Genomic DNA, 16,799 nt, shown 5'->3' with positions numbered 1-16,799 from the left:
TGCTACCACTCCCTTCTTGCCTAGACCACCGCTACTTCTCTGCTTCTACTACCATCTGTTGTCCACACAGCAGCTCCAATGATCTCCTTGGGATATAATTCCAACAGGATCAACCCCTGCTCAAAACCTTCCTGTGGCTTCTGGTCACTTTCAGAATGAACCCCAACTCTGCAGCAGGCCCCACCAGGCCCGCCTTCATCTGGTCTTCCCATCCACCTCCCTGACCTCGTTTCTGAAGACGCTCCTCCAGCCTTCTTGCTGGGAATATACTATGCTCCTTTGTCTCAGGGCCTTTACAGTGGCTCTTCTTTTTGCCCAGACTGTTGCACCAGATCTTATAATCCACTCCCTTCACCTCATCCAGGACTCTCTGAGATCCTACCGCAGCAGAGACCTTCCCTGACCAGATTCTCCAAAGTAGTGCTCAATATGTGCCCCCACATCTTGTTTTATGTTCTTTATAAAACATTTACCACTTACCACTACCTGGATATTATTGACTTGCTTATTTATTGTCTGCATCCCCCACTGTAAGGATCGAGATTTTGCCTTATTCATTATTTTACTTCCAGTGTCTAGGATACATACATAATAGACATCTTAATAGGGACATCTGTGTGGCTCAGTTGGTTAATCATCTGAATCTTGATTTCAGCTCAGGTCATGATCTCAGGGTTGTGAGATTGAGCCCCAAGTTGGGCTCCACGCTGGGTGTGGAGGCTGCTTGGGATTCTCTCTCTCCCTCTACTTTTGCCCCTCCCCCTCTGGCACACACATTCATACTCTCTAAAAAAAAAAAAAAAAATAGACATCCCTGGATGCTTGGATGGCTCAGTGGTTGAGCATCTGCCTTCAGCTCAGGTCAAGATCGCAAGGTCCTGGGATCGAGTCCCACATCAGGCTCCCTGGGGAAGACTGCTTCTCCCTCTGCCACTCTCTGTCACTCTGTGTATGTGTCTCTCATGAATAAATAAACAAAATCTTTTTTAAAAATAGACATCTCAATAAATAGGCATAAAATGAAATAAATAACGTCTACATTATAGGGGAAGAGGCAAAAATATGTAGAGACTGGCAACAGGAGGAGAGAGTGGTCAACTCTGACTATGGGTTGTCAGGGAAGGCTTCCTTTTGGTAACGTGTAAAATGGGTAGGACTAGAAGTTTCCTAGAGAAGGAGATTTCCAGGCAGAGGGATCAGGATGTTTGTTTGGGAACTGCAGGTTCCTTGAGCTCCTGGCTTTTATGTCCAACACCTCTTTGATATCTCCATAGGACCTTCTTATTGCCATCTCAGTAAATAGCAACTCACAACCCTGAGATCATGACCTGAGCTGAAATCAAGATTCAGATGATTAACCAACTGAGCCACATCACCACCTGGAAGAATAAAGAGTTTATTACCCCAGCTCCTGGAAACGTTAGCTTCTGAAATTCTGGAATGAGGCAGGCAAACTCAGGTGAAGATAGCCACTTTGCCCAAGGTCACACCACCCCTTCCAACGGTGGCCTTCATCAAATGACTGACATAGGGTTGCAAAGGCCCAGACTTCTCCCAAAAGTGAGCACAGCTCTGGAGGGCCATCCCATCTGCAGGACTCCCAAAGGGTCGCCTGAAGTTTCCACAGAGGCTGACTCAGAGCTTTACCTCTGCCTCTGCTCTTTTCACTTCCTGAGCTGTTGGTTCCACAAGCAGTCTCTAATTAATCTCTTGCCCACAAGCCACAGTCTCGTAATCTGCTTCCCAGAGAATTTAAGCTGTGACAACTTGTCCAGCTCTGGGGAAAAAACTATTGATACTTTTATTAGGATCACATTAAATTTATACATTAATGTGGAGAGAATGAACATCTTATCTTTATGCTACAAAAACATTAGTCCATTTCTTGAAGCTGACGTGTCTCACAGTAGTGTTTTGAAGTTTTCCTCCCCTAGGTTGTGCACATTTATTGATTCATTTATTCCTATAGATTTCATCTTTTTTTCATTGCTAAGATAAATGGGGATTTCTTTTCTGTCCTATCTTCTTATTATTTATGAAGATATGGATTTTTGTATGTTAAGTTTATAACCTTCTGCCTTAATGCATTTATCATTTTTGTTCATTTTATTATTTGGGTTTTCTAGTATTCTTCTGTCATTTTTATAAGTGGAGATAGTTTTACTTATTCTTCAAAAATGTTTATGCCTCTAGTTGCCTTTTCTTGTTTGGTATACAAGAAGATAATGTGTACCCATGTCTTGGTCCCTCACCTAAGGAGAATTCCTCCACTATTTCCCAACAAGCAAGATGTTGGCAACGCTAACTTTAGGATTAAAATGATAATGTTAAGGAAGTATTTATCATTCCTATTAAATTTTTTAAACATCAGGAATGTATGTTGAATTGTGTTGAAAACTTAAAAGCCTTGTCCTTGCATTCTTAGAAAAAGATTAACTTGTCAATACATACTTCTTTGCTCAAAACTCTGCATCATCTTTGATTTCATGTCTACTCTCACAGCTTACATTCACTCCATCAGACAAGTTTGTTGGTGTTATATCTTACATACGATGCTCATTTGCTCACTTTTCACCTCTTCCAATTCTACTGCCCTATTCCAAACCCCTATCACCTTCCATCTGATCTCATGCAAAAACCTCCTACATGGTTTCTCTATTTCCTGTCTCATACTGACCGTCTATTTTGTACAAATCCCTCCAAAAGCTTACCATACTTACACTAAAATTCAACATCCTTATGCGCTGCATAAGGCCCTCTAATTTTGTTTTAATTTGGCTCCTATCTACCTTTCCAACTCTCCATGTCTCACTCACTTTGCTCCAGTTATACCAGTCTTCTTATTCCTCAAACACTCTTAACCTTTATATCTGCATTCAATACCTTTATACCTGCAGTTCTACTCCCCTTCCCTGGAATGTTCTCTCCCCATGTCTTTTCATGGCTTTCACATTTACTCAAATGGCACAGTATTATAATACCTTCTCCTGATCATCTTCTTTAAAAATAAAGCTACCTACCTTCCCCTACCCCATTACTCTATCTCCTAGTTTATTTTTCTCCATAGCACTTCCCTTATAACCATATGAAATTATATTTTGTTGTTTATTGTTTGCCTTCCTAATCAGAATAAAAGTGTCACGAAGTAAGAGCCTTTGTGTTATTCACTACTGTATCCACAGCACTTAGAATAGAGCCTACTACAAAGTAATCATTCAATAAACATTTGGTGAATAAAGGAATGGAATGGATAGTAAAAGAAATTGTAAATACCAACTACAGCAGCTGACTGAGTAATTGGCAGGGGTAGACTGTTGCTTCTACCTGTGTATCCTTGCTTGCTCAATCATAAGTATGTATGCACATGTTTAAAACTCACCTGTTGTCTTAGCTTTCTTTTTCTGCCACTATTGTGCCAGTGCTGGTTAAACAGCTTTTTTACTTAATTCATAGGTTGGCAAAACTAGAAAAGGAGTAGAAATCATCTGAATATCCTTGACTTAGAGACAAATGCATTAACTAGATCATTGCATTATCCTCCCTTGGGAAAGTATGAGGACATTCCCACTATATACGGAGTAATTTTGTTAAATGGGTTAGAATGTTTTCTTAAAACACTGTTATTTTTGCCTATCCAATTTTCATTTTTCCCTTCTTCTACAACGCCCACTAATATTCCTTTGAGAAACAATCACTACCTTTATATTTATGCAAAGAGGATTGTTAACCAAAGTGTCTTTCCGTCTTTTGGTCAATTAGACCAATTACACACCTATATAAGTGTTATTCCATAAATTTGGGAGAAATTTCTCCTAGAAATTTGACACCTGTATAAAGTGTTGCAAAAATATGGGAAATAGCTAACTGAGCCAAAATTTTGGTGGTACCATAAAACGAATGGCTATTAGTTCCTGCTCCAATTTTTTTTATCCTCAGAAGTATTTAAAGATTAAGATAGCTACATAGAAACAGGATTAAAAAAGAAAATCATTGTCAATTTAAAAATGAACTAAAAAATGAAAATCAAAAACATTATAAACCCAACTGAATACTGAGAACAAGAGCCCAGCAAAGCATAACAGCAGCTTTTAAAACATTGTTCTTAAATTTAAATATTGTTCTTTTTGAAAACTGCCTTATTGCTGCTACCTTTAAACCATCATTGGTTATTTTGTAAACTGAGTAGACTGCTAGATTTAAGAACCAATTCTGCAGCATTACTATGAATGGTGCTCCGCTCGTACCCTCAGCCTCGTTTGGCAGCCCTTCCAGTGAGCTACAGGAAGTGTCTGCTGCTGTGGTACTTAGCACTGCTAACAGTACTAACACAGGACACTGCCATCAGCACAACATAGAGCTTGGGTAGGTGTGTAGATAGCAGAGCCTAAGTTACAAGAAAGGCTGACAAATAAGTCTGTGGCATTTTTAATTTCTGTGGAGTCTCTGCCTCAAAAACAAAACTGAAAGATGACGAATTTCCCAAACATAGGAAGGTTCAGATTCTTAGTGTTCAAAAAGATGATCAGGTTTCACCACAACACCTGATATATTCCAATGATAAAAAACACAGAGGATGCTGAGAAGAGTCAAAATGGGCTCTCAATAGGGTCATAAAAGTCACATCTGTAGACGGCTATGTAAAAAACTTTGCTACTAATGGAATCAAAAATTATAACTATACCTTGTAGTAACGGAAGTAGTCTCGCTCTTGCAACTTTTTTATTTTGGGGAAGATTTTGAAGGTGTTAAAGTTATCAATGCTATCAATATCACACAAGCAATCATCCAGGACTCCGGTGACCTAGGGGGAAAATATATATGTAAATATATACGTAATATAAATATATGTATAATAAATAAATATGTATATAAAATATTACATATATAATTTAAAATATGTGAATTATGAGCATCTCAACCTTAACAAGTCTGTACTATTATATAAAAAGATAATTTATTCATTCAAGGTAATGATTGCTGATTAAGTTACATAACATTAAAGGGGTGTCTGGGTGGCTCAGTTGGTTAAGCATTTGCCTTTAGCTATGGTCGTGATCCCAAGGTCCTGGGACAGATCCCCAAGTTGGGCTCCCTGCTCAGCAAGTAGTCTGCATCTCCCTCTCCCTCTCTCTCATTTGTTCTCTCTTTCAAATAAATAAAATATTAAAACATACATATACATATATGTATGTGTATATATATATATACATATATATATATAACATTAAAGCAATCATTTACTTTGGACGATGGCGAATTAAGTAAAAAACAATAGAAGATCAGATATACTTATTCTGAAGAGCTAAGTATTATTATTTAGTGACTAGAGAAATGTATGAATGTTCCTTCCTTTCCCCAAACATACATAAAATCCAAGAAATAGTTAGAATGCTAAAGCAATTTCTTCCAAAACTAACCTAAAAGTCATAAACTGTAATAATACTGCTGTAGTAACTCTATCTTTCTTTCCTACTGCCAGTTATGGAACACTTACGTGACAGGCACAGTGCTAAGAACATTACATGTTACCACATTTATTCTTTAAATATTCTATGAAATAGGTGTTATTATCCTCATTTTACACGTAAGAAAATTAAGGCTTAGCATGGTTAAAATAATTTTTCTAAAGTAGAAATGAGACTTAATCCCAAGTCAATTGCGCTTAAAAAATACATGCTTTATCCACTACTCGAAGTATACATTAACTGAACAGAAATTGGTATTTACAAAATGTGTTCAGAATCCAAAACTTCCACAAAACAGTCTTCAGCTAAATTTAAAAATGGGACTCACTGACATCCACATCTTGGATGAATCTTCAGGGAACCAGACTGAGTGAAAAAAAGCCAACCCCAAAAGGTTATGTACTATGTGAGTTCACTTATACAACATCTTTGAAATGGAAAACAGATTATTGGTTGCCAGGGTTTCAGGACTAGCGTAGGGATAGGAGTTGGAGTAAAGGAGTAGGACAGAAAGGAGGTAAATGTGGTTATAAAAAGTGCAAGAGGAGGAGCACCCAGGTGGCTCAGTCAGTTGAGCTTCTGACTCTTGGATTACCTCAGGTCATGATCTCAGGGTTGTGAGATTGAGTGCCCCACACACACACACACACACTCAGCAGGGAGCTGTTGAGACTCTCTTTCTCTCTCTCTCTCTCTCTCTCTCTCTTCCCTTTCCCTCTCTAAAAATATAAATAAATAAAGTTAAATTCTTAGGAAAGGGCAAGAAGAAGGAGTCTTGTGGTAATGAAATTGTTCAGTATCTTGATGATGATGGATACATGATCCTAAACGTGATAAAAGTGAACAGAATACATACATACACAAGTGAGACAAGGGGGAATCTGCGTAAGATCAGCAGACTGCATCAATGTCAATGTTCTAGTGATAATATTGCCTCGTATACTTGCAAAATGTAACCACTGGAGAAAACTAGATTCAGTGTAGGTGACATTTCTTTGTATTATTTCTTACAAAGGCATGGAACCTATAATTATCTCCATTAAAATTTAAATTTAAAAACAAAAGTGGGACCCAGGCTGTTAAAGATCATTCATGTGATCCACTGGAGGAATCTATGCAAAGATGATTAGAAAATGGAAACCAGAACTTCCCAGTCCTTTCTTTCTCCTGCTTTTCCCCTAGGAATGCAAATGCGTCTCCAAACTCCCCACAACATATAAAGAGTCAGAGGTATATTATCTTTAAAGAACAAAGGATCATTAACAATTTTGGCTTCCAGATGCTTTACTATTCTACTTACTAAGATCCTGTCACTAATTCTACTGAATTTCATTCCATTTCTTTAGCTCACTATTTATAAAACTTCAAAGTCTAAGTAATTGCGGGGGAGGGGGGCAGAAAAATAGCAACCAGCAACTTCCTAGGTTTTAAAAATATTTGATCCAGTGATTGCTCCTTCTTACAAATTTTTCTTAAATTGTTCCTTTTTAGTAAACCTCCATATTTTGGGTTTTTAAAAATATTTTTTAAAAAAATAATAATAATAAAAATAAAAATATTTTAATTGTGGTAGGGGTTGGGGTAGGGTATACAAAATTATCATGTACTTATTTCTAACTCTTAAAGACAACTACTATGACAAAAACCTTCATATCGGGGATCCCTGGGTGGTGCAGCGGTTTGGCGCCTGCCTTTGGCCCAGGGCGTGATCCTAGAGACCCGGGATCGAATCCCACATTGGGTTCCCGGTGCATGGAGCCTGCTTCTCCCTCTGCCTATGTCTCTGCCTCTCTCTCTCTCTCTATCATAAATAAATAAAAATTAAAAAAAAAAAAACCTTCATATCACCAAAATTTAAAAAAACAGAAATAGAGGGGTGCCTGAGTGACTTAGTCAGCTGAACGTCTGACTCTTGGTTTCAGCTCCAGTCATGATCTCAGGGTCCTGAGATTGAGCCTCAAACTGCCCAGTTGGGCTCCACACTCAGCAGAGATCCTGTTTCTGTCCCTCTCCCCGCACCCCCAACCTCTCTCTCTGAAATAAATAAAATTTTAAAAATATATCGAAATATTATCTTTTAAGTCCCGTTCTAATTACGGCCATCTCCCTCCCCCTGAAGCTAAAATACCTTATTTTTGTTAATTTCTTTACTTTTCTTTGCAATTTCACCACATAGGATATATCCCTGAACAATATAGAGGATTTTTTGGTTTTGTACTTTATTTTATTATTATTATTTTTATGATAGTCACAGAGAGAGAGAGAGAGGCAGAGACATAGGCAGGGGAGAAGCAGGCTCCATGCACCGGGAGCCCGACGTGGGACTCGATCCCGAGTCTCCAGGATCGCGCCTTGGGCCAAAGTCAGGCGCCAAACCACTGCGCCACCCAGGGATCCCTGGTTTTGTACTTTAATATTAATGGCTTCTAATGTGTGAATTATATTGTGAGGTGTTTTTGCTAATATTTTATTTTGACAGCTACCCACCATAATGAATTTTATCCTCATTCATTTTCCCTGCCGTAAATGTTACACTCCACGAAAATATCACAACGTATTTGTTATATTGTTGACCTGTAAGGTAGGCAGAATAATGTCCCCCAAAGATATCCATGTCCTAATTCCTGAAGCTTGTGAATATATATGTTATTGTACACAGCAAAAGGGATTCTAGATGTGATTAAGGATCTTGAGATGGTGAGATTATACTGGATTATTTAAGTGGACTCAATACTAAGATCCTTGTAAGAGGAAGACAAGAGTGTCAGAGTCAGACTGAAAGATGCTACATTCCTGGCTTTTAAGATAGTGGAAGAGGACATATGCCAGGAACACAGCAACCTCTCAAAGCTTGGAAAAGGCAAGGAATGATTCTCCCCTAGAGCCTCCACAAGAAATGCAGCCTTGTTGACCTTGATTTTATCCCTGTTAAAACCCATTTTCAGGCTTCCATCCTATAGCACTATGTGATCATATATTTGTACTGTTTTGAGCCCTAAATTTGTGGTAATTTGTTAGAACAGTAATAGGAAATTAATGCAATCCATACTTAGGTTGTTTCCAGATTAAGCTAAAGAATAATGCTGCTACACAAACATATTTTCATTATCTCTCTCTAAATGTGTAAGAGTTTTTTCTCTAGCTTACATGCTTACAAATGGAATTACTATAGCTCATTTCCAAAACAGGTATACCAAGGCAGCCCGGGTGGCTCAGCAGTTCAGCACAGCCTTCAGCCCAGGGCATGATCCTGGAGACCCAGGATCGAGTCCCACGTAGGGCGGGCTCCCTGCATGGAGCCTGCTTCTCCCTCTGCTTGTGTCTCTGCCCCTCTGTGTGTGTGTGTGTGTGTGTGTGTGTGTGTGTCTCATGAATAAATAAAATTTAAAAAAAAAATAGGTATGCCAAATCCCAATCCTACCAACAGCAGACAAAAGCTACTACTGAGTCATATCCTTACCAACACCTGATATTTTTAAAATTTTTGCCAATCCAGTCTGCATGAAAGGGTATCTGATTTTTGTACTAATGAAGTATAATGTTTTATGTTCTATAAGACATTCATATTTCTTTTTTCATGAAATACCTGTTTAGGTCTTTCTTTTTTTTCACTTTTCTACTGGGTTGTCTTTTTCATATTGACATGCAGGAATCAATACTTTTTCCTATCCTATTTCATTCTTCTGGAGCTCCACTCAGACATACTATATTAGACTATGTCTCTTAAGTTTTCTTTAAAATTTACTATCCTGTTATTTCAGCTTCATTCTGAATAATTAATTTGCTTTTATTTTCCATTCATTTATTTATTCCATTCACATATTTATATTCATATATTTACTTATACCCATGTATATTTAGATATATTCCATTAATATATTTATTCATTCATTCAACATATTTGAAGATCTACCTAACATAAGCCTTGGACTGTTTTAAGTGCTGGAAGTGCAGAAGTAGAAGAAAGAAAAAAAAGAAAAGAAAATTAAAGAAAAGAAAGAAAAAAGAAAAGAAAAGAGAGAGAAAGACAAAAATCTCTACCCTCCATGAATTTACATTTTCATAGAAAAGAAAAAAAAACACCAGTCAAGTACAAAATCTGTCAGATATTAATAAAGTAATAAGAATGGAGACAAGCATTGCAGGACTGAGCTGCTACTATTTTAAAAAGCAGAGTTACAAAAGGTCTCAGTGGAAATTTTGGCAATGCTTGAAGGATGAAAAGGAACAAACCATGCAATTTAAGAGAAAGGGGGAAAGCATTCCAGGCTTGGGAACACAAAATATAAATGCCCCAAGGCAGTCAGCTGTCCAAAGTTTCTGAGGACCAATAAGGAGGATGATATAGTAGGTGAAAAGGAGAAGCAGGAGACCACTGTAAGACTTTGGCTTTACTGGAACTTGGGGTTTTCTTACACCAATCAATTCTCAAACTCTCCAATACCAACTGGGTGCCCAATTCAGTTTTGATACTACCTGGAGTTAGAGCAGACCCCCATTGATTAAGGGCTCAGTCACACAGGACTGTCCCCACCTTATATATTAGTCCCAAGTTCCTAGTCACCTATACTTCTGACTGACCAGCTATAAAGTGGGGGTTCCCATGACTCTTCGCAAGTTCAATAATTTGCAATGGCTTATAGAACCAGGGAAACACTTTACTGGTTTATTGTAAAGGATACAACTCAGAAGTGCCAAACAGAATAGACAGGCACATAGGGAGAAATTCCAAGGAGCAAGTGCACCTTCCATGGCTCTGAGCCACCCTCCCAGCAAGCGTCTGTATTCACCCACCTGGAAACTCATCAATCTTGTTTTAAGTGCTTTTACAGAGCTCAATGTCTAGCATCCCTCTCCCCATTTCAGTGGTCATGGGTGGGGCTCAAAGTTCCAATCCTCCAATCACTTGGTTTGTCTGACAACCAGTCCCACCCTGAGTGATCTAGGGAGTTCCCAACTAATTCACTTCACTAGCATCAACAGGTGTGACTGAAAGGGGCTTGTTACGATTAACAAACGGCATCCCTATTACTCTGGCAATGCCAAGGGTTTTAGGAGCTCTAGGCTAGGAAGAGGAGACAAAGACCAAATACATTTTTGTATTATACCTTACAGATTTAGACAGGAAACCACTAGTGAGTTTTAAGCAGAAGGTAAAAGAATATGGAGTACAAGATGAGGATGGAGGGTTTCTCTTTCACATTGTACGGTCAGGGAAGGCTACAACTTAGATAAGTGGACATGTTAGATAAGGTGACACAGCAGAAACCTAAGAAAGTGAACAAGTGAACCAATTAATACACGAAAAGAGTATGCTAGGTAGGGAAAACTGCTAGTCCAAAGGCCCTTAGGCAAGAACATATTTGCCATGTTTGAGGAACAAGGAAGCCAGTTTGGCTGCAGCATATGTTTAAGGGGGAGAAGACTGGGAAAAGCAGATGTGAGGAAAAAGATTGGGAACTTGGTTCCTGACACATCCGATTTGAGATACTTACAATCATGTTAGTGGAGATGAGGCAAAGGTAGTTGCATATCCAGATCTAAAGCTGAGAATCCTGGTCTGGAGATTTTGAGAGTCAGTTATGTAGGTGGTGTATAAAGCCAAGAGACCAAAGGAAATAACTCAGAGGAGAAAGAGTATGGATCTGAATCCTGAGGTTCAAATAACTAGTGGTCAGGAGCAGAGGAGGAAACAACCAAAGGATAGACTAACCTGAGAAACAGGATGAAACTCAGAAAAATAGAGCATCCTGGCAGCCCAAAGAAAAAAGTATTACAAGGAGAGTATGTGATGAACTGTGGGAAAAAATGCTGTCTAAAGGTAAAGCTAAGGTTAAAAACAAACGATTTTGTTTGACATGTGCAGCTTGACATGTGCAGCTTCTGAGGAGTGGTAGGGGCAAGAGTCTGACTGGAGTAGGCTAGAGAACTGAACAGAAGAGGAAGAATAAAGATAATTCCTTTGAGTAGTTTTTCTATAGAGGAGATCAGAAAAATGGAGCAGAGCCAGAAGAGATGGGCAGGTCAAGAGAGAACTCTAAAATAGAATTAATGGTATGTTTTAGGATGACAGTAACAGTCTATCAAACTGTTCAACCAGAAAAATTAATGATCCAGGGGCACTTGGGTAGCTTGGCGGTTGAGCGTCTGCCTTTGGCTTAGGGCGTGATCCCAGAGTCCAGGGATCAAGTCCCACATTGGGCTCCCTGCATGGAGCCTGCTTCTCCCTCTGCCTATGTCTCTGCCTCTCTCTATATGTCTCTCATGAATAAATAAATAAAATCTTAAAAAAAAAAAAAAAAAAAAAAGAAAAGAAAATGATCCAGGACCAAAAGGGAAGATTTGCTGGAGCCATGTCCTTGAAACAAGGAATGGGACCTAATATACAAGAGAGAGGGATTGGCCTCTGATAAGAGTTCACAGTTCATCTATGATAACCCACTGGAAGTCCAGATGTGTGGGTATAGAGACTAATAGATAAACACAAAGGATTATGTTGATTACTCTAATTTCGTTAGTGAAGTATGAAGCTAAGAAAAAGAAAAGACTTAAAATGGTTGTCTGATTCAGTAGTCATTTCTCCTGCTGGATATAATCACCTATTTAATCCATCCATTGAGTTTTTAATTTCATCTCTAGAAATCTCATCACATTATGTTTTAATCTTTTTTATAGTTCTTTAAAAATCTCGTGTTCCAAAAAAATAAAATAAAATAAAATAAAATTTCGTGTTCCTTTTTCTTACTTTCAGGTCAGGGTCTCTCTGTCCTCCACTCCTTTGTATTTAAATTCACTATGTTTAATGTGTTTAAATTAAGTCTGCTATTTTCAGAATCTAAGATCATCACAGATCTTTTTCCATAGTCTATATTTCCAGTACCCCATTCATGATGCCTTGTGTTTTGTGATTTTTAACTATTAGCTGCTTATTATCCTTGGCCCTATACCTTCAAGAATTCTTTAGACCTGGGTTAAAAATAAATTCCTCCAGAGGGGATGGATATTTGCTTTTACCAGTAAACTAGGGGCATGCACCTGGGTCTGCCATAAATTAAATTTCTCACTTGAAGTTTTTCCCAGCATAGGTGGCATGAATATGGCTGGCAAACTTTTATAAGAGCTGGCTTGTGGTTATAGATTCTCAAGGGAGTTGTTTCCCCCTTCCCTAGCAACTTTCTTACTTTTCCCTTATTCCTGGTAGGATTCATCTCTCATATTGAGGATGTAGCTCTTTGGAGTTCAAGCTTTACCGTGGATCTCCTTCTAGTTTCCTCTCTTTGGGCACACAGAGCCTTTATTTCTTGTCCATTCCACACCAAGGAGTTATCACAGCATAAAGTCAAGGTCTTCAGGACTGGGGGAAAATCCTCAGGGTACTGGCCCTATTTGAGTCTCAAGACCTGTCTTTTCCATTAGGAATGGGGGGACTCTGTATTCTCTGATTTCATGCCACCTCAGATGCATTTAGAAAGACTTAAAAATACATCTGACTAAAATTACTTCTTTACAGGAAGATTAACTTGTCACATCAAGTATGTACTATGTCTTTTGTTAGTAGTGCTTTCCAGACTACAAAGAGTATTTGCATTTAATTTATAAGAAAATGGGTATGGGGGATCCCTGGGTGGCTAAGCGGTTTGGCACCTGCCTTTGGCCCAGGGTGTGATCCTGGAGACCCCATTGAGTCCCACATCAGGCTCTGGGCATGGAGCCTGCTTCTACCTCTGCCTGTGTCTCTGCCTGTGTGTGTCTTTCATGAATAAATTTAAAAAAAAAGAAAGAAAAAGAAAATGGGGTATGAGGGGCATCCGGGTGGCTCAATTGATTAAGGTCTGACTTTGGCTCAAGTCATGATCTCTGAATCCTGGGATCAATCCCCCCACGTCCCTCTGCCCCTCCCCCTACTTGTGCTCTCTCAACTGAATAAAATCTTTTTAAAAAAAGAAAATGGGGTAAGAGATATACAAATGCCTATGATTTTATAGGCTTAAAAATAACCTTTGCTTTCATTATAAGGAGACACATTCAATATACACCTCTCCGTAAATGATTTCTTATAAATGGAGATATTTTTTTTAAAAATGTACTTCTCGCTTTATGCTTTACTGGACATTTTTTTTCCTCTTAATTCAGTATATGTAAAAGAAGTGAAATAACTAAGTTCCACTTTATTTTCCTGGGACTCCCTCTGCTTTATTTTGATACCCTAAAGAAGCTGGCATATTGAGATGTAGTGTACAGAAGAAAAAGGGGCCTACCAGGGCTCCAATTTAATCTTGTTCATTTAGCAAGTGTGATATTAGTCATGTAAGCTTTTTGAACTTCAGTTACCTCAATTGCCCCACTTCTGAGAGACAGATCCAATAAATGAGATAATGTATATTTAAACATGGTACAGATTAAAAGACCATCTATAATATGGTCCAACACTATATTAGAAAATACCACTGTATCCACTTTTGAGGATTCTTTGGCACAATGCTACTTTGAATATGCACAAATTTTTCATTTTTGAACTATATGTATTCATTTGGACATTAAAAACTACATATATTCATTTGGACATAAAAGTACACATGCAATTATAAAGCGTTTAATGCATGTAATTAGTAGATGAAAAAACTAAAATGAAGCTTCTAGATTGTGGACAAAACATACAATATATGCTATAAAAAGAAAAAATGAGAAAAGTATCCTTTTAGAAAAACATGTAAATATATATTCCACCCCAAAACAATCACCCAACCATTCTATTTTAGCTAGAAAATAATTCTGCTAAAGACAATTTGGAAATTTTACTTTTTAAAAGATTTCCACTACTTCAGTGTTTTCTAAGCAGGGTTCAAAAGGTAGTTCAGAGGATAACAGCCTTACAGTTACTTACAAACAAGGCTTGTTTAAAACTGCTGATCCCTGGGTCACATCCAGATCCAGCAAATCAGAACAGGTGGCGGCGGGGCCAGAGAATCTGCATTTGTAACATGTTCACCAATACTAAAACCGAAAGTGTGCCCTTTTTATTTTTACCAAATCATCCATTCAAAAAACATCCACACAAGTAGGCTTTCTGGGATTTAATGCACGACACCGTCAGGCCGTGGAAAAAGTATGTGAATCAAGTCAGAAAAACATGTTTACACAGTTACACTCCGCTTCACCTTTTCCCAGCAATGAGCATTAACTGCTTCAAACGACATCCCCCCTCCTTATCGAACCACCTGAGACTCTTCTTTCTCTTTCTTTCAGCAGTTTTGTCACTTTGCAGCACAGGCTATTCAAATGATACTGTAGAAAAGAAGCAAACACCGCTCTCAAGGCAAAAGGCTCTGGTTTCCAAAACCCCCGATTTCCGGCGTCCTGAGAACACTTCTGCAATAGAGGTTTCACAGAAGCAATCCCTAAACTCTAATTTACTCTCCAGCCATCACCTGTCTACTGACAGGCCTTGTAAGGCCAGACGCCCCCCCCCCCCGCCCCCCAGTCTCTTACTTGAGCTCACCTGGAGATACCACCTGGCAGACAGGGCACGAGTTGGGAGACAATACAGCATTCCCAGGCAAGGAAGATGCCGGAGCAAGGGCAGACACCGAGGGGCCCCCTCGTCCGAAAGTTCCAGGAAGTGGAGTCTCGCCCCCTCCCCTGAGCACTCCACTTCTGCGGGGCGTGGGCACCGGCATGGGCATGGGCATCGGCATCGGCATCCGCATCCCCCTCCCCGCCCGCCCGCCGCCGAGGGCTTCACTTCGACGCGTGCTCTCCTCCCAAAGCAGCTGACGGCGCTTTCATTCCGTCTCACCTCCCGCCACACTCCCAGCCGCTAAAAGACCAGCAGGAAAAGCGAAAACACCTCAGGGGACCGTCACCATCTTCCTCTTTTTACTGCCGTCGCCCCACGAGCGTCGCCAGGCCCAGGCCCGCACCCAGCCGCGGCTCGCAGACGCGTCCTGGACGTGACGGCTCGGGGTCCGGCCCCCGCCTCTCCGCCCCCCCGACGCCCCTCGGGCTGGCCCCGGCCCTCCCCGCGCCCGGCCGCGGCCCGGCCGCCGCCGCCGCCGCCGCGGGCGTTCGTCCCGGCGTCCCCGCCCCGCCAGCCCTCGGCTCACCTGGGCCTCGACGACGCTCGGGAGGAAGCTCAGGGTGAGCAGCAGCTGCGCCGCGGCCGCCGCCCCCTGCCCGGCGCCGGCCGGCCGGGCCCCCGGGCGCATGCTGGCCTCTCCCCGCAGCGCGGCCGGCCGGGCCCTCGGGGCGGGGGAGCGGCGGGCGGCCCAGGCGACGACGCGAGGGGACGGCTCCCGGCGGCCGACAGGCTCCAGGGCCAGAGGTGCGCACGCGGCCCGAGGCGGGGGCCGCTCTCGCCGGCTCCCGGCAGCTGCGAGTGAGGAGGAGAGCCGAGCGCCCCCACTGCATCCCCTGGGCGGCCCCGCCCCCGGCTTCCCCTTCGCCGGCCACGCCCCCTCCGAGCGCGGGGCCTTGTGGGAGTTGTGGTCCCGCGCTGCCGCGAGCCGGGCCCCTGGCGGAAGGCGGGGCCGGCGGCGCGGGGCTCTCGGGAACTACAGCCGCGGAGGCCGCTCCGCCTCCCCGGGGCCTCGGGCTCCTCCGCGGCCAATGAGGCCGGACCACGCGGGCTTCCAAAACAAGCGGCGGGGCGGGCGGGGCGCGCGGGGCGCGCGGGGCGCCCTCCCCCGGCAGTTGCTCCGGGAAACCCGCGGCGGGTTGTTGCGGTGCAGCTGTTCCCGACACCGCGCAGCGGGAGGCCCGGGACGCGACCCGAGACGTAGGCAAATAAGGAGCGCGCGCCGCGGGGCCTTGCAGTTCCGGGCCCAAGCGCTGTCTCTGTCTCGGTCAGGGTTCTGTAGCCCCCGATCTGCTGCAAACGCCTGGGATAAGCCCCCTGAGACTTGGAGAGGTGGCCCCGGCTCCACGCCCCAGACGTGGATGTCATCCTCTTCCTCGTCCCACCCCCTCTCCTCTGTTGAGACAAACATAATACTGCACGTTGAAGAATGGGAACAAGCCCAAAAGTCTGTAATAATGTATGGGAATGGAGATAAACGCACGCAAGAGCTTGGAGCGATACAGACGGGGTTCAGCTCCCACCTCTAAAACATCCCACTGCTACGGGTGCCACGTGGCTCCGGACGGACTTCAGTTACTTGACCCCTGTGAACCTCGATTTGCTCATCTGTAAGTGAACGCTGTTTGAGGCTTATATTCGATGACACACACAAATGGCTTCGTATGGTGCCTAGCACAAAGGATGTGTTCAGTCAATGGTAGCTGCGATTCGTTTTATTAATAGCCTTGATTTCTAGAAAACTAGCAATACATCAATTT

General features: G+C 41.8%; 2 protein-coding genes across 2 annotated transcripts in view; one reads left to right on the top strand and one right to left on the bottom strand.

The window, feature by feature from the left end:
- The window catches only part of ERO1B (endoplasmic reticulum oxidoreductase 1 beta), a 59,513-nt gene extending 43,669 nt beyond the window's left edge, over positions 1-15,844 (bottom strand). The window contains exons 1-2 of the mRNA XM_025448439.3: positions 15,569-15,844; positions 4,682-4,801 (exon numbers count right to left, since the gene is read on the bottom strand). Of these exons, the coding sequence (XP_025304224.1) occupies positions 4,682-4,801; positions 15,569-15,670 (222 nt within the window). The 5' untranslated portion in view covers positions 15,671-15,844. The remainder of the gene's footprint in view (positions 1-4,681; positions 4,802-15,568) is intronic.
- Positions 15,845-16,148: 304 nt separating this feature from the next.
- EDARADD (EDAR associated death domain) overlaps positions 16,149-16,799 on the top strand; it is a 149,841-nt gene continuing 149,190 nt past the window's right edge. The window contains exon 1 of the mRNA XM_049108746.1: positions 16,149-16,649. The gene's annotated coding sequence lies outside the window, so the exon portion shown is untranslated. The remainder of the gene's footprint in view (positions 16,650-16,799) is intronic.

This window comes from Canis lupus, chromosome 4, assembly GCF_003254725.2.
Source record: "Canis lupus dingo isolate Sandy chromosome 4, ASM325472v2, whole genome shotgun sequence".
Taxonomy (NCBI): domain Eukaryota; kingdom Metazoa; phylum Chordata; class Mammalia; order Carnivora; family Canidae; genus Canis; species Canis lupus.
This window is presented reverse-complemented; position numbering and strand designations above follow the sequence as displayed.